Genomic DNA, 19304 nt, shown 5'->3' on the forward strand with positions numbered 1-19304 from the left:
TCTGTGAGACAATACCAAAAAGTCTAAAATCTTCGGACCTCAGTCAGAGTTTGAGAAAGGAGGTAGAACAGCAAAAATATCTGAATAGCTAAGAATTTTATGTATTTGATGAAAGATATGTACTTACACATTCAAGAAGCTCACAAAACCTCACACAGAAAATAAAAAGCCAGAAAAAGCCATACCCAGACATATCATAATCAAACTGATAAAAAGGACAAAAAGTGCTGAAAGCAGCCAAAAAATAATAATGCTTTAAAAGGATGAAAAATTGGGGCGCCTGGGTGGCGCAGTCGGTTAAGCGTCCGACTTCAGCCAGGTCACGATCTCGCGGTCCGTGAGTTCGAGCCCCGCGTCGGGCTCTGGGCTGATGGCTCGGAGCCTGGAGCCTGTTTCCGATTCTGTGTCTCCCTCTCTCTCTGCCCCTCCCCCGTTCATGCTCTGTCTCTCTCTGTCCCAAGAATAAATAAACGTTAAAAAATTAAAAAAAAAAAAGGATGAAAAATTATTTGAATGGCTGCATATTTCTTGTAAGCCATGGAGGCCAGAAGGAAGTGAGGGAGTTTTTAATGTGCTCTAAGAACTGTCAGCCTACGGCACCTGGGTGGCTCAGTTGGTTAAGCGTCCAAATTTGATTCAGGTCATGATCTCACGGTTCATGAGTTTAAGCCCCGTGTTGGGATCTGTGTTGACAGCTCAGAGCCTGGAGCCTGCTTTGGATTCTGTGTCTCCCTCTCTCTCTGCTCCTCCTGCACTCATGCCCTCTCTCCCTCTCTCTCTCAAAAATAAAAATAAACTTAATGGGGCGCCTGGGTGGCTCAGTCGGTTGAGCGTCCGACTTCCGCTCAGGTCATGATCTCACAGCTGGTGAGTTCGAGCCCCGTGTCAGGCTCCGTGCTGACAGCTCAGAGCGTGGAGCCTGCTTCAGATTCTGTGCCTCCCTCTCTTTCTCTGCCCCAACCCACTTGCATTTTGTCTCTCTCTAAAATAAACATTAAAAAATAAAAATAAAAATAAAACAAAAATAAAAGTAAACTAAGAAAAAAGGAGTGATAATAAAAAAATAATCAAAATCAATGTGACCCACTATATTAACATTCTGAAGGGAAAAATAAGTTTTCTAAAGGAAAAATAATCAGTTTACGTGGAAAAAACCATCTGACAAAATTCAACAAATGTTCAAAATAAGAACTCTCAGCCAATAAGAAGGGAATTCCCTCAATTTAATAAGGGGCATTCTACAGCACAAAACCTATGGCAAACACCATACTTAATGGTGTAAGACTGAGTATGTTTTCCCCAGGACTAGAATCAAGGCAAGTATCTTCCTCTCTCACCATTCTTTTTCAATATTGTACTGAGGTCCTTGCCAGTGTAATAAGGCAAAGAAATAAAAAGCACACTGAAAAAACATTAAGGGGGAGGGGAGGGAGGGGAATGACACTCTTAATGGTAAGAGGATAAAAGATTCCTTAATAATACAAAGGAAAATGTTTGTGATAAAAAGAATTATTCCAGTCTAGCATAGAATCTATTATGTACCTCATACTTTTCGTTCCAGAGAGTTTGCTTTGTAGGTTATGATACTCATTATTATTATAGTTGTAATCCTTGAGCAATGAACACTAATAAACTAAGTGGATTAAAACAGCACAAAAGAGGGGCGCCTGGGTGGCTCAGTACGTTAACTGTCTGACTCTTGATTTCAGTTCAGGTTGTGATCTACACTGACAGCGTGGAGTCTGCTTGGAATTCACTCTCCCTCTCTCTACCCCTCCCCTGCTTGTGCTCCTCTCTCTCAAAATAAATAAATAAAACATTAAAAAAACCCAGCACATAAGAACTAGAAAAAGTAAAATAAATATATATGTGTACATGCATATATATATACATATACCCAAATATAAAAACAAGGCTTAGAAAAACAGGAATCAAAGATGAAAAAAAGGAAACCCAACTACATTTGCACAAAAAATTTAAAAATTCTATCCACAGCTTATTTTTGTACGCAGAATCAAACAAATTTGATTAATATTTTCATATGAAGTACATGAGAGCTTAATTTCTCCAAATTTAAAGGATAAACATATGCATGTTGAATGTAAAAATTATCAAAAAAAGGTAAAAAGTTTTGCAGTTAGAATTAGAGAATCAAATGCAATTACCATAGTTTAGAAAGTCAAACACTTTTCAATTTGAATTCTTATCTCAGAAAAAACACGTATATATTACTTTTAGCAAACACCACAAATGTCATGACATATTGAGCATTATTTTTTAAAGTACTTTTGAAGTTTCAAAAAGTATGCATTTATTCTGGCTAAACTTTTAAGTCATTTATAATTTTATATTTTATGTCATCATGATGTAAACTGTCTCAAGCTGTTTGATCATTTCCATTGATTGCTATAGAAGAAATAATTTGCAGGATTTCCTTAAATAACTTACATTAAGTACAACCGAAGGCTTCTCTGCCCATAAAAATGTAAGAAGTGTTGTTTAAAAAAAAATTAAATCTCAAAAATTTAAGTGTCCTTCCCCCCCACCCCCCAATGAAAACACTCTGGAATACAATGGGATTGGGTGGGAGAGGTAAACATACAAATTTGTACAGTTTAACCTAACAACTCCCAAATACCTTGTATTCAATTTTGTTCACATTTAAGAATGAACATATCTTCAATGGACCTAATCTAATTATGGAATCATTTTAGGGCATTCTGAATAATCATATCACTTACAGATATTAGAGCAGAATAAATTTTGGATTATATAATTAAATTACTACAATTATGTTCTTAGGATATCTGCTGATAATAAAGGCTTCTTAAACACCAATAACAAGTAATATATTCTGAGGCCATTACAACATTTTTAGACAAATTCAGCTTTATAATGAGATAGATTATAAACATATCAGAGAATACAATTTTTAGAGAAATTTTTTAAATAGGTTACATCACAAATAGGAGAAGCTTAATTTGTCCCTCTGCCAAAGAACTTTTTAAATAAGACAATGATTTAACCTTATGAGCATCTGAAATAAATTATCTCTTTACATGGCAAGTTCCAGCCTAGTCACCAGTCTCCACCCTTATTGTATACATGACTATTTTAACATGACTTTCCTCTAAGGTCTCCAGCTTTAAATGGATAGATTCTGACATCAATAATTCTTTAAAGAGATGCCTACTCCATAAGCTTTTCTCCCTTTTTCTGAGGACATATATATACTCACAAGCATTTTAGATATTATTTTTTTTTGTCAAATTAAAAATAGTTTTCTTATATTTCAAAGATAAAATCACATTAGCATGCTTGGGAATAAACTTTATTACTAGAGCTTTAAAATGCATACAAGATAATTGTAGTAGTACCTGCAGGTAAATAGGGGGATTGAGGGTAAAGGAATTCTTAGAAAATTCTTAGAATAATTCTGCATCCTACCTAGAGTACCTCTTAAGCTCCCTCTGCTGGCTACCATTTAAATGAAATAGGAAAAAATGTGAATCTTTTTTTCTTTTGGGAGGTGATGGGAGATGCAGGATGAAGCTGCCAATGCTACTACTGAAACTGAAAGGGAAATTCTCTTAAAGTTAAATCTGGCTGATGACTACCTTCACTAATAGGGCTTCTGGACTTCCAAACAGATTTGGCCACTGGGGTGGGAGAGGGAGGTACCTGAAATAAGGGAAGTTATGGTCAAATTTGAATGTTAAATTGATATGCAAAAATGCAAAAGCATCTAGTATAAAATAAATCAGCTATAAACAGTTATCGTTTATGACTAGAAAAACTAAGAATTTAAATACAGTTCACACATAGAGCACAAACTTATACCACACTATTAATCTATTAGTTTCAATATTAAGGTTTATTTTTTTTCCAGAGTGAGGTTAAGTAACAATTTAAATAATTATCAGGATGTATAAATGAACATCCATTCAGATAAAACATTACTGCTTAAAAGTGGCTAAGAAATATTTTGTATGTAATAAATATATCTTATGTTTAGGTTAACAGGCACCATCTTGAGAGCAGAAAAGGTTTTTTTTAAACCAATAAATAAATTACATTCAAGAAAACAAGATGTTTATATCTGAAGTATGATATATCCTTAAATGTTTTTCTTCATATAGCACCCAAACTTCCCAAATGTCTAGAAAGTATCTCCCAAAATATAACTCATACCTTAAGTCATAAAAATAAAGGCCAAGAAAAAAATCAAGACAAAATTTACAGTTTATATTCTTAATTCCCCATTCAATAAAATATCAATTGCCAATTTATTAAAAGTAAATGAACTGTATATATGCAATCTGTTAGTGCTGAAAATCTGAAATATATATTTTTAAAAGTCACTCTTTTTCCAAGTACTTAAAATATTGCATCTCTGGTGGCAAACCTGAAAACTAACAAGCGTTTTATTTCCCTAGTTTTCATTCTTCCACTCCCACCCCCTACCCCTTTACCCTTTAACAGCCATCCATTGTTTTTGTTTTTGTTTGTTTTTGTTTTTGGTAAATATACTTACTTATATCCCAAACACAAAACACTGACAATACTCCTCGGTAAACAAGGAAATCCCAGAACAGTCCAAGCCTACAGCTTTGCTCCCAAAGTGTGGCACAGGCTAAATGACAAGGGAAAAAAAAAACAATCAATGGCCCTTATTGATGCAGTCAGAATGCTCCTGAGAGTCCACAACTGTTTGAGAATTTGCTGATGTAATCCTGAAGAAAGTTTCAACACATTGTGCAGACAAATATCAGAGAATAAGTCTTTGATTGATAATTTTTCTATTTATTTCTGCCAAGGCGACTGAAAACACGAAAGCCTTTTCATCAGAGAGGTTAGCATAGATGTCAATTTCCTTTTCCTGTTTCTCTGTTAAAAGAAAAAGAGAAAGCTTAATATAAAGGCAGTAAATTCAGTAATTAAAAAAATACTTAAAGCTTTTAAGTATTTCTTTAGATGATAATAAACATTATATATAATACTAACACTGTATATTAAATGTTATATAGTATCATGCTACTAAACTGAAAATTTTTAGAAATTACACAAAGGAGTTACTGAAATGCCATGAACTAAATGGAAACTGTATATATTTCTATATACACTGTTCATGTATCTACATCATTTCTGTAAAAATCTCAAGTATTTCTTTCTCTTCACTAGGATGAGTGCTCACTGTCCCAATCAAAATAAATTTCCTCATCCTAAAGATGTTCCCTTCTGAACACCAACAGTACCTTCATGAATATATTAACTTCTTCAAGAAATAAGAATAACCTACATTTAATTCTAATTTCACCCTCCTGATTACAAATGTAACCCAAGTTCATGGTAGAAAGTTGAAATAAAAACAACCTATATATTATCTCCTGAGCCAGCTAAAATCACAATAAATATCTTTGTGCACATTCTGCCAAATTCTTTTTTTGGGGTCTTCTAAGATTCTATTTTTGTCTGTTTTTTTTTGTTGTTGTTTACTTGTTTTATTTTGGCTTTTTTAAGCAAAGTTAAACACATACATAAGTTTAGACTCAAATCACTTTTATAAAACTTATCACAAAAAACAGAAGTCCTCCTCCCCACATGTACATTCTTCACTCTCCAAATGCAACTATTTTTTTTCTCAGTTGTTTCTTTTTGTTTTTGCCTCTCTAAGCAACATTTTTATATGATGCTACTTCGTGGTTTTAGGCATTATTAATTGACCTTCCACCAGAGAAAGTTAGAATTCAGTTATATCACAATTTTGATGAGACCAATATTCAATGTTTATATTATTCTAACTATGTAAATGATTTCACTTTTACTGCACATTGTTTTTTTTCCCTGAAGAGATTCTCTTTTTCCATCTGGTTAATTTTCATTACTAATTGAACCCAAACTCTCTCCAAGTTGTATAGATCTTTCAGGATGTTTACAGATGTTAGGCATTATATCACTTTTATCTTCTTGAAGAAGTCTCTCCAAGTCTTCTGCTCCAATCTGAAATGGTTGCTTTCTGGACCTGCTACACAATTAATTATCATTGAGATCTCTCTTCAACATCATGCTGGATATAACCATCTTTCTCTCGAGTTGGACTCTGTGTCCTGGATGCCAGGACATTTTCTTGGTTTACTTCTTCCTTTTGATGCCATGTATCTTGCAGTAGCTTCCTGAGAAAGGGGAGTACAGGTAGCAAAAATTTTGAGACTCTGAATGTTAGAAATTGGCTTTAGACTACCTTCATGCTAATCCATAGTGTGGGCAACTAAAAAGTCATAGCTTCCCTCTTAGTATGTCTTCTAATGGTGTCACTATTTTTTTTTTAAAAAGCCAGTACCTTTTTGTACAGTTATTTAAAAAATTATTGCTAAATATGCATACAATGAAATACACAGATCTTAAGTGTACAATTGGATGAGTTCTAACAAAATATACACCTACATAACCCACACCCTCAATCATTAATATACAGGAAATTCCTCATGTTCCTTTCCAGTCACTGCTTCCCCCATCTCATCAGCAACTGCTGTTCCATCGTCAGAGATTCATTTGCCTGTTCTTGAACTTATATATGGCATTATACAGCATGAACTGTTTTGTGTCTAGCTTCTCTCATTCAACACATTTTTAAAATTCACTGATGCTGTTCATATGTAAGTAGTTTGTTCCTTGCTGGGTAGTATTGCATTATATTAATTCCAAATGCTATCTTGATTTCCTCTTTTTCCCTTGAGCACTTGAAGGGGTTTTCCTTTAACAAAAGAGATAGGATTTATGATAGTACGTTTCAGCATGATCTCCACTTTTAACCATCCACTGGTCTGGGAATTTGGTGGGCCATTTCAATGTGGAAACTCAATGTCCTTCAGGTGGAAAAATTTCTTGAATTATTTCATCGATGACTTCCTTCTCCCCCATCTTCTATGTTCTTTTTTGGAACATCAGTTATTTATTGATGCTGACCTCAAACTGGTCCTCTAAATTTATCATTCTCATTCTATTTTTTCATCTCTTTTTCTACTGCTCTAGGTTCTAGTACAATTCTTTAATTCTGCCAATAAACCTGTTAAAGTTTTTCATCTGCAAATCTTTATATGCATATTGTTTTAGATTTAAAGTTCATTTTCTAGGTACTTTTTGACACGTGCTTTTCTATTTAAATATCACCTTGTTCTTGTTTCATGACTACAATATCTCCTCTTGCCACGAACATTAATGATAGTTTTAATTTTTTCTCTTTCATGCAAAAACTTGTTTTATCCAAGCTATTGTTTTTTCCTGTTGATGTGGTCTTAGCCTTCCATATAGATGCTTTCAGAGAACATGTGTGCACACAAGCTGGGGAGAAGCAGAGAGAGGGGGAGAGAAAGAATCCCAAGCAGGCTCCCTGTTGTCAGCACAGAACCCATCGCAGGACTCAATCTCACAAACCATGAAATCATGACCTGAGCCAAAATCAAGAGTCAGACGTTTAACCAACTGAGCTATCCAGGTGCCCCAACCTGGGTAATTCTTGATAATTTGCTCATATTTATGAGTGGGATCTAAAAAGCTGATTAGCTCATATACATTGTGGAGCCTGACTCTGATCACTAATTTAGGATGATCTGAATAGGCCATTTCTTTGTGAAATCCCTAATGAAACTATCTTTATTTTAGGCTTTTTCTCTTGGGTTTTTCACATTTCCTAGAGAAGATACTACTAATCTCTTTCTTACCTGGGAGATAAAAGCCTGAGTATAGAACTCAGTATTTACCATCTCCAATTCTCACATAGTCTTCCTGATCTTAACACAGTACCCCTGCCCTCAATGACACCTGGTGTTCCCTAAATCAGAGACTCTGTTTTGTCTGACCTTTTTCAAAGGATAAATTTGGAAGGAGGGGAAAATGATGTAAACAGCCCTACCAGGCCATTAAAAAACAGACTTCCAAGCAATCTCGTTTTTAACCTCACCTTCACCTCTACACTTCCAGACCTAACTGATGTACAAATTCCTGACCTTAAGGCAGTTGTGTAATAAAAATCAGTTTCTTTCTTAGTTTTCCCCAAAGGAGCTTACAATTTAGGTTTCATGGGTCTACTAAAGCAGTGATCACTTTCCAGAATTCTACTGCTTTTCCCATTCTTTGTCCTTGTGGTATTTGGTCCTTTAAAAAAAAAAAAAGTCCCTTTACTATAATATTACTAGGAGTTGAAGATGGTGGAGAGCAAGGTGTGGTTATTCAATCTACCAACTTTAACTTGAACTCTACATTAATCTCTTATGTTCATTAATAAGATATTCAGAATTGCCCATTATATTTTAATAAAAATGTCACTCAACATTACTAATATTCAAAATAATCCTACTCCCCTCATACGAAATAAAAACTTATCTTAAACCAACCAAAAAATTTTAATGGTTTGTTTTTATGATTGTATAAAAATAGGTTGTTATCTAGATGTCTAACAAGCTTCCCTTTCCCACTCTCTTCTTCCTATTCTTTTTCGAAATACAGAAAACACAGTCAATTAGAAATGTGTTTTTAGACATACTGTCAGGTTTTCCTTATTAAAGGTAAAGCTTGCTTCTTTTTAAGCACCCAATGAGCAAGGAATCAATAAAAATGGAATTAAATAGCTACTTAATACTAAGAAGCAAATGACAGAAGTCTATTTTAAAATACACAGAAATTTCAAAAGTTCATATTTCTTATCCCTATTATATTTAGGGAACATGGTCTGCCTCAAGGGTTGGTAAAATACAGTCCAAGGTCAAATCTGGCCTGCCACCTGTTTTTATAAAGTCTTAGTGGAACAGAGCCATGCCCGTTCATTTACATATTGTCTATGGCTGCTTTCCAGCTACAATGACAGGGCAGAGTAGCTGCAACAGAAGACTGTATGGCCCACAAAGTCTAAAATATTTATTATCTGGCTCTTTACAGAAAAAGTTTGCTGACCTCCTCCCCCCTCAGACCCCTGGACTACATTAAAAGATTCTACTCCTTTCCCCTCGCCCTCCTGGCCTACATTAAGATTCCAGTTTATTCTACAAAAACTGCTTTGAGCATCTTCCTGTTTGTATTAAAAATAAATCAAAAGCATATCTTAGTCTAGAAATAGCTCAAGATTTTTCTACCATAAGCTGAAAATACCTGAAAAAAGAATTTATAGCTAAGTAAATTCCTTTCTCAAGTTAACATGAAATAAAAATTCAGACCTGTACATACAGAGTCCTAGCACAACTATCAATAGACTTCATTTCTCCAACTAAAAGACCATCATTATCTGTTTTCTCATCTCCTCTCACCACCAGAAGCATTCCTTTTCCATTCTTTGGGTTATATTCCCTTTACTTCAACTGAAAAGAATGTTCTGTTTTCTGGGTCAAGCAGTATTTACCTCTTTTTTTTTTCCCTCCTGTTGCCTTTTCTTTACCTAGTTTCCCTTCTGAAACAGGTTTTAGCACAGATTTTCTGATCACCCCATTAAAAAATACATTCAGGGGCGCCTGGGTGGCTCAGTCAGTTAAGCATCCAACTTCAGCTCAGGTCATGATCTCGCAGTTTGTGAGTTTGAGCCCTGTGTCAGGCTCTGTGCTGACAGCTTGGAGCCTGGAGCTTGCTTTGGATTCTGTGTCTCCTCCTCTCTCTGCCCCTCCCCTGCTCATGCTCTGTCTCTCTCTGTCTCTCAATAATAAATAAACGTTAAAAAAAGATTTTTTTTTAAAACACAAAAACCCCGGGGCGCCTGGGTGGCTCAGTCGGTTGAGTGTCCGACTTCGGCTCAGGTCATGATCTCGCAGTCCGTGAGTTCGAGCCCCGCGTCAGGCTCTGGGCTGATGGCTCAGAGACTGGAGCCTGCTTCCGATTCTGTGTCTCCCTCTCTCTCTGCCCCTCCCCCATTCATGTTCTGTCTCTCTCTGTCTCAAAAATAAATAAATGTTAAAAAAAAAAATTAAAAAAAAAAAACCACAAAAACCCCCAAAAAACATTCATGTTTAGAAAATAACTCAAACTCTCCAGAAGAGCAGCATAAGAGAAGGAAAGAGAAAATGGGAGTAAAATTACCCACAGAATTAAGGAGTATTTAAGTATACTTCAAAGAATACAAATATGATATAAACCTTATCCTTTTAGCTATACAGTGCTAAGAAACCATATATAATTTATTTTTACAGTAAATTTATTTTCCCTAACAGTAGTAACTTTATTCAAATAAAAGCATACAGAGGGCCACTTGGGTGGCTCAGTCGGTTAAGTGTCTGATCTCAGCTCAGGTCATGATTTCATGGTTGGGCAGTGCAGGGCCTGCTTGGGATTCTGTCTCTTCCTCTCTCTGCCCCTCCCCACTCATGCAAAGGAGCGCATGCCCACACGCTGTCTCTCAAAATAAACTTAAAAAAAAAAAGCATACAAAGCAGGGAGAAATGGTAAACAGGTAAAAAAAAAAAAAAAAAAAAAAAAAAGCTCAGATGTCTAAAATAAAACAAATTTGTGCTTATGCTTGAATACCTAAAAACGAATGCCTGAAAAAGCAAAGTATAACTCACCAGCAAGAAATTATTAATGCATTTCACTGAATATGAAATTATTTTGATACAGGTTTTTTAAGTAATTAAAAAGAGCAACTATCCCTTTTTCCATTAATTACAGGTTTGACAGTCTCAATTTCAAAAGATATTCATGGCCACATGGGGGTTCATCATCTAGTCTAGTCTCTCTACTCTTGTGTCATCTTTGAAATTTCCATGGTAAAAAGTTTTTTAGAAGATGTATAAAAAGAGAAGATGAAGTTTTAGTTAATCATAAAAACAAGTTACTGGTAGACATACTACTTATCAGAAGGAGAAGACATGTAAGGAGAAATATAAATACATTTTGGACCAAGAAGAATTTACCTAACTATCCAAAGCTGCCTCAAAGCAGGGAGGACACAATGAACAATTTAAAAATTCATACTAAAGAATACTTTCAATAGAAAAATTTTAAAACTTGTAGTATAACAGTTTGAAGTCTAATGGAACTCAGATTTATCTTTAAAAACAAATAAACAAAAAACACCCATTTTAATAGGCTTCTCTGGGTTGTCATATGAAAATTATTATCTCTGAACTCTTATTATCATCAGGTTTTTAAAATTTTTTTAATGTTTATTTATTTTTCAAAGAGAGAGAAAGAGAGCATGAGCAAGGGAGGGGCAGAGAGAGAGAGACACAGAATTTGAAGCAGGCTCCAGGCTCTGTCAGTACAGACCCTGACACGGGGCTCGAACTCACCAACTGTGAGATCATGACCTGAGCCAAAGTTGGACCTTTAACTGACTAAGCCACCCAGGTGCCCCTCTGCTATCATCAGTTTATAGCAAGGTGAATTTTACCTAATTTAAGCCTTTAGATTTTAAAAATTAAACTCTGATTTTTTTTTTTTTAAACAAGCGTCTATCCTGGAGGAAATATTTTCAAACTAAAATATGAGTTGTGGGGCACCTGGATGGCTCAGTTGGTTAAATATCCTACCCTTGATTTGGGTTCAGGTCATGATCTCACAGTTCATGAGATCAAGCCCTGCATCGGGCTCTGTGCTGTCAGTACATGGGCTGCTTGGGATTCTTGCTCCCCCTCTCTCTCTGCCCCTTCCCGCTCAGGCTCTCTCTTTCTCAAAATAAATAAACTTCTAAAAATTTTAAAAATAAAATATGAGTTGTGATTTTAAGTCTAGGAGCTCAATGCCTACCAAACACTTTCTTTACTACTTTATCTAATTAAGGATCTAGAAAAATTTTAATACTTGAAAAAAAAACTGCTTGGATTTATTCATACCTCTTTCTTCCTCATGTTTTTTGGCAGATGCAGTTTTAGGTCTTCCTCTTCCTCGTCTGATATGATCTGAATGGCTGTTACTTCGAGACCTCTTTCTGTTTTCTAAATCCTTATTTACTGTAGAATTTATCTTCTCTCGCCTAACTCTCTCTGTTCGCCTCCTCTTGGCCTCATGCTTGTTTTCTGTATGGATGAATAAAAGTGATATATTTTAGGGCTTAGCAAGAACTGTTTGCCCAAGTTCTCATTGTCATCTTTTTCTTTCTAAATAGCACTAAAGTTTGCTGTCTGGCATACTTTATAAAACTACAACTGTTACATCTATGCTCCTGACACCCACATAGGAAAAAAGAAATTCAAATTGAGATCCACATTAACTCATGAGGTAGGAGGAATTTTAATAGAAGACCAGTTTCTTTATTTGGCACGGTTAATTTCAGTCCCTACATATTCACACAGTTCCACAAAGATCTTTCTGCCTTATTCCTTCTCTCTGCTTCCAAGCTAAAAATGGTCAAGTATTACAAAAGGAAAAACAAAACAAAACATTTCGTTTTGCCCCCTACTCAAATTATAGATCGAAATATGTCAAATACACAGAAGCAAAACTGACCTTAACCATAATATATTAATTAAGGTTACCAACAAAAAGCAAACAGAAGGCATCCACAGAAAAATATAAAAACACTAGGGAATAAGTAGTTTTCATTTTAGCCACAGATGAGGTCATTTCTGATATTCTCAGAGCATGTGGATCCCTAAACGGAATAGCAATAGGGGAACTTTACTCAATATGATGATTTAAATAATGCAAGAAGCGATCCTTCTCACTCCAAACAATTCAAAATGTTGGAGAAGACAAATTTTAAAAAACAAAAATGTGCTTTAATACATCTGAACTCAAAAGCAACAAAGAGAAGGGGCACCTGGGTGGCTCAGTCGATTAAACATCTGACTTCAGCTCAGGTCATGATCTCATGGCTTGTGAATTGCAGCCCGGTGTCTGTCTCTGTCTCTCTGCCCCTCCCAACTCGTGCTCTGTCTGTCTCTCTCAAAAATAAACATTAAAAAAAAAAAAAAGCAACAAAGAGAATTCCCCAAATGGCTAAACCACAATGGTGAAGGGCCAAAATAAATAAAATTCATATCCCAAGAAGTAAAGGGAATAATTTAAAAGACTGTAATATAAGTATGCTTAATAGGCTAGTGTAAAATTAAAAAAAATAGTAATGATTATTTCCAAATACCATATCTTTAGAAAATTAATTAATTCTAATCTCAGACAGATATCAGATGATGCAAGAACATTTAATTATTCCAGACTTCAAGTTATCAAAGACAACCAGGCTTGTTAAAGGATTCAAGGGCAACTTGAAAAGGCCTGACCACTGCAGGACAACTTGAGCATCAATAAAAATAGTAACTGTAAAGCTGAAACATCAAATATACTGAAAACTACAAGCACATGACATTAAATACAAAAACAAAAGCAAAAACTACTTGACCACGATAGGAAGACGCTAATGAACCAACTGAGTATTTTGAAAACTTAAAGAGACAGAATTCAAACTGTACCATTTACTGGATAACAAAACAACAGATAAAGAGAAGTTTCTCATTTAAGGATTATTGTGGATAAAAAATGAAGAAAGAATGATAAAATCAAAGTATACTGTTTTCAACCAGAAATGAACTAAAGGATGTAAGTACTAAACATAAATAGCTGCTAAAATCAGAAAAACAGAGACAAGCAGGCTTTAATGAACCTCCTGACAGAATATCTACCTATTAAGTAATCTTGTCAAAAAAATCAAGCCTTTGAATCTAAATTACAATTTATAGGAAAAACAAGTCACTGGAGGAATGTGTGATCCTATATTCCTACACCATAAAGACCCAAACAGCACATCCAAATGTAAAAGTGACAGTATCTTTAACATATAATTTGCCAGGAAAAACAACAAAAAAAAGAAAACAACGGATAAAAAAGAGCTAAAAAAGATATTGTCCATATGTAACATGGAATTTGGTTTTTAAAACTTTTTTTTTAAGTTTTTAAGACCATTTATGAGACACCTGAAAATTTCAACACCAGTTACGTATTTAATATTAAGGAATTGTTAATTTTAATTGTGCTTATGTTTTTAAAGGTCTGTCTTTTAGAAACATATAATGAAATATTTATAACTGAAATTACATGAGATTTGCTTAAAAATAATATGCAAGGGAAGGAGTAAATGTGGGTGTTAATGGGGACAGGTTGGCCATTTTCTCCTCTGTGTGTGCTTAGAAAACTTCTAAAAAAAAATTAAGGAAATAGTGATAGGTAAAGCTTATGGTATGCCTTTTGAAGTTCAACAATGAATTTAGGTTTGTTCTTCCACCTACCCACTCATCCCTGCTAACTTCTAAATTATTAGCCAAACTTCTCAAAAAAAGAGATATCTGTACTTTCTGTCTTCAGTTTCTCAACCTCCCATTCCCTCATCAATCCATTCCAATATAGTTCCCCAATCAATGAAACTGATCATCCAGAAGGACAAACATCTGTTAACAAATCTAACAGTTTTTCTTTAATCATCTTAATACCATTCATTATCAAATCTAACAGCATCTTTCTTTAATCATCTTAATACCATCCCTCAAAAATTCAACAAAGATAGGGGTGCCTGGGTGGCTCAGTCGGTTACGCATCTGACTTCAGCTCAGGTCATGATCTTGGTTTGTGAGTTCGAGACCCATATGGGGCTGGTCTGCTGTCAGCATAGAGCCCACTTCAGATCCTCTGTCCCCCTCTCCCTGCAGTTCCTTCATGCACACACACATACTCTCTCTCCCCAAAATAAATAAACATTAAAAAGGAGGAGGAGGAGGAGGAGAAGTAACACACTCTCTCTCTCCCCAAAATAAATAAACATTAAAGAGGAGGAGGAGGAAGGAGAAGAAAGAAAAAAGAAGAAAGAAGAAGAAGAGGCACCTGGGTGGCTTAGTGAGTTAAGCACCCAACTTTGGCTCATGAGTTTGAGCCCCACATCAGGCTCTGCACTGATAGCACAGGGCCTGCTTGAGATTCTGTCTCCCTCTCTTTCTCTGCCCCTCTCCCGCTCTCTCAAAATAAACTTAAAAAAAAAAAAAAGAAAGAAAATTCAACAAAGATGACTATACTATTCCTTAAATTATTCTTCACTTGATTTTCAGGCTTCTGTCTTTTCCTCCACCAGGTTCTCACCTTTAATATTAAAGCCCTGGGACTCTGACCTGAGCTCTCTTCTCTTACTTACACTCTAGATAATCCATAGACCCAAACAGTTCCAAAATTTATACTTTCAACTGATATCTTTCCAAAGCTCCAACTGCCTACCTGATAGCTTCACTCTAATATCTTACAAGCATTTCAAATGTATCAAAAAAATAACTTGATTTTCCCTCCTCCAAAGCTTCCTTATATTAATAGATAGTACCACCCAGGTGCAAAAGCCAAATAATTTGTAGTTATCTGTGACTCATCTTGTTTCCTATCATCACAAAAGTCCACAGGTATTCTTTGCAAAATATATCTACAATTACTTTATCTCTTTGCCTCTATGGTCAACATCTAAACCTAATATATTTTGTAGCTGCCAAAATTATCTTTAAAATATTCAAACCATATAGCTGCCCTTCTAAAATCTTTCATTAGCTTTTCATTGTATTAAAAAATAAAGTTAAATTTCCTTATGAGAGACTACAAGTGCCTATAAGACCTGACATTTGCCTCTGTCCAATCTTCTCATAGTGCTTTGTTCACTACACTCCAGACATGCCTCCCTTTAATTAAAACAAGTTCCTTCCTCCCCTTAAGTCTCTGCATTTGCTAATCCTTCTGCCTAAAGCTCTTCCCAAAACTTTTAATGAAGCCACTTATTTACTTCAAATTGTCAATTTATAAATAAGACTCTGTGTCTCACAGTCCATATTACTTTTTATAATCCACTACTACTATAATCTGTTATTTATTTATATGCTCAGTCCCCCATTAGAATATAAATTCTATGAAAGCTGGGAGGCCTTTGTCTCATTCACAGATCGAGAACATTACTTACACAGATTAAGTAGTGCTGAATAAATAAAATCAGACTGAGCACAAGCATCTACCCCCCACCCCTTTGTGGAAAATCCCACTGAAATGAGAATAAACATGGGTAAAAGGAAAATAAATCTGTAGTGCTGGAAACAAGGAAAGGATGCTATCAATCACCTGAAATTACAGAGTTTCAGCCAATTGGCGAGCTCACAGATTCTGATTAAGAAACCAGAATAGAAGAAACTATAATCTAAACTAGAAACAAAAGATGGCTCCTGTAGAAGGGAGAGCTGTTCTTCCCCAAAATATTCCCAGGACAGATCAAAAAGTACAGTAAGGGAGAGCAAGCCATGAGTAATCATCAGAATACCTACAGGACTATTGCAGAACAGTTGGGCCTAAGAACTGACATAAGGAACCTCCAAAACATAGAAGAAAGAAACAAATGGCAACTCCTCATAGAAATGAAATACTGGGGCGCCTGGGCGACTCAGTTGGTTAAGCAACAGACTCAATTCAGCTCAGGACACGATCTCATAGTTGTAAATTCAAGCCCTGAATTGGGTTTTGCGCTAATAGCTTGGGACCTACTTAGTATTGTGTCCCCCTCTCTCTCTGCCCCTCCCCCACTTGCTCTCTATTTCTCTCTCAAAATAAATAAAAATTTAAAAAATGAAGTACTATAAGGGATTTTGCATTCTCTCCCAGAATGAAGCTTTACTTATTTTGGCAATCATGGAATTCAACAGGATCACTCAGCTCGTATAATTTACATCCAAAAGCCTGCCAATAAGCTCCTCCCAACGGTACACTAAAGAGATCTGTGGTCAAAACAGACCTTTAAAACAGTGTGTACGATAGTCATGCTAATTATCTACATTGATAAATCAAATCTTTCATTTATAAATATCAACAGGCAATTAAGGATTACCAGCAATTTAAGGAAAATGAAAAGTATAATAGAGGAAGAACAAAATAAAATAGGAGGAAGAAAGGTAGTTCAAAAAACAAGACAAGGGGTGTCTGGGTGGCTCAGTCGGTTAAGCGTCAGACTTCGGCTCAGGTCGTGATCTCACAGTCTGTGAGTTCGAGCCCCGCGTAGGGCTCTGTGCTGACAGCTCAGAGCCTTGAGCCTGTTTCAGATTCTGTGTCTCCCTCTTTCTCAGCCCCTCCCATGCTCACGCTCTCTCTCCTTCAAAAATAAATAAACATTAAAAAAAAAAACACAAAAAACAAGACAAAACCATCCTTAAAACATTCTAATGCATACCTTTAGAGAGACCTGATTGGACTTTATATCATTAAGAATAAGATTCTTTTACAGAAATAGAAAGCTCAATCCTAAAATTCATATGGACTCTCAAGCGATCCAAAATAGCTAAAAGAATCTTGAAAAACAATGTCAGAGGTCTCATATTTCCTGATTTCAAAACTCACTAATAAACTAATCAAAAAAGTGTGGTACTGCAGTATGACAGATATACAGACCAACAGAATAAAATAGAGAACCCAGAAATAAATCCTTGAATATATGGTCAAAGGATTTTCAATAACAGTGCCAAGACGATTCAAGGAGAAAAAGATAATATTTTCAAGTCATACTGGGACAACTGGATATCCACATGCAAATAAATGTAATTGGACGCTTATTTTATACCATATACAAAAATTAACTCAAAATGGATTGAAGACCTAAATATAACAGCTAAAACTATAAAATGCTTAGAACAAAAAGGGAAAAGCTTCTTAACACTGGACTTGGCAATGATTTTTTGGATATGACCCCAAAAGTATAGGCAACAAAGAAAAAACAGACAACTTGGATTTCATTAAAATTTAAAACTTTTGTACATCAAAGGACACTATCAACAGAGTAAAAAGGCAACTTATGGAATGGGAGGAAATATTTGTAAATGTGTATCAGATGAAGGATTAATATCCAGAATAAAAAGAACTTACACAACTCAATAACAATCCAATTCAACAATGAGCAAAGAACTTGAATAGACATTTCTCCAAAGATGACAGGCAAATGAAAAGATGTTCAACATCACTAATCATTAGAGAAACGCAAATCAAAACCACAAGTTATCACTTCATACTGATTACAATGGCTATTATCAAAAGCATATAAAATATGCATTGGTGGGGCGCCTGGGTGGCTCAGTCGGTTAAGTGTCCGACTCTGGCTCAGGTCATGATCTCGTGGTTCATGAGTTCAAGCCCCGTGTCGGGCTCTGTGCTGACAGCTCAGAACCTGGAGCCTGTTTCAGATTCTGTGTCTCCCTCTCTCTCTCTGATCCTCCCCCGTTCATGCTCTGTCTCTGTCTCAAAAATAAATAAACCTTAAAAAAAAATAAAAAAAAAACACGCATTGGTGAGGATGTGGAGGAACTGGAAACTTTGGGCACTGCTGCTGGTAACAAAATAGTGCAGCTGCGGTGGAAAATGATATGGCATTACCATATACACAAAAATACCCTATGACCCAGCAATTCCACTTCTGGGCATATATACAAAAGAAAACAGGGAATCAAACAGATATTTGAACAACCATGTTCACAGCAGCATTATTGACAATAGCCAAGAGGTGGAAGCAACTCAAGTGTCCATCAAGGCATGAATAAACAAAATGTAGTACATACACACAATGAAGTATTATTTAAAAAGGAAATTCTGACACATGCTACAACATGGATGATCTTTAAAGACATTAATGCTAAGTGAAAAAGCCAGACACAAAAAGGCAAATACTGTGTGATTCCAAATAGGAAATAACTACACTAGTCAAATTCACAAGTACAAATATATATATTATATATATATGATATATATATATATATCATATATATATATGTTATATATATATATGATATATATATTGCCTGAGGCAGTGGGGAAGGGGAACAGAGAGTTACTGTTTAATGGGTATGGCCTTTCAGTTTGGGAAGATGAAAAGAGTCCTGGAGATTAATAGTGGTGATGGTTAGGTACACAATATGAATGCACTTAATGCTTAAAATGATTAAAATACTAATTTTATGTTATGTGTAATTCACCACAATGAATAATATAAAAAAAATAAGATTCAAGGAAAAAGAAATCAGAAAACAAGATGAACTATTCAAAATTAAAATGCAAAAGAGAAGCTAAATAATGGACATATCTGAAGACAAAATTATAGATCTAGAAACGGAAATCCATGAAATTTCCTGGAACACCAAAAAAACAAAAAAGAGAATAGGTGAAAAGTAAGTGAAGAGAAATGAAGATCCAAGAAATCTAATATTCACCCATGACATAATTATTAATTATCTACCCAATATTCATTCTCCCCCTCTTCATTAAGAACAGAATATTCTGTTCAAGACAGCAATGGGCCCAGCTAAAATATACACATTCTAAGACTCTCCTGCAGATGAAGTGGACAT

At 35.3% G+C, this 19304-nt stretch overlaps 1 protein-coding gene across 2 annotated transcripts in view; it reads right to left on the reverse strand.

Annotated features, from left to right (window-relative positions):
- Window positions 1–3855: 3855 nt before the first annotated feature.
- CE2H16orf87 (chromosome E2 C16orf87 homolog) overlaps window positions 3856–19304 on the reverse strand; it is a 33355-nt gene continuing 17906 nt past the window's right edge. Inside the window, exons 3-4 of one of the 2 annotated variants that reach the window (XM_023246021.2) lie at window positions 11811–11993; window positions 3856–4887 (exon numbers count right to left, since the gene is read on the reverse strand). In XM_023246021.2, coding sequence (XP_023101789.1) covers window positions 4769–4887; window positions 11811–11993 — 302 coding nt within the window. In that variant the 3' untranslated portion in view covers window positions 3856–4768. The remainder of the gene's footprint in view (window positions 4888–11810; window positions 11994–19304) is intronic. The other variant, XM_023246022.2, reaches the window with a different exon arrangement.

Source organism: Felis catus, chromosome E2 (assembly GCF_018350175.1).
Source record: "Felis catus isolate Fca126 chromosome E2, F.catus_Fca126_mat1.0, whole genome shotgun sequence".
In the NCBI taxonomy this organism is placed as follows: domain Eukaryota; kingdom Metazoa; phylum Chordata; class Mammalia; order Carnivora; family Felidae; genus Felis; species Felis catus.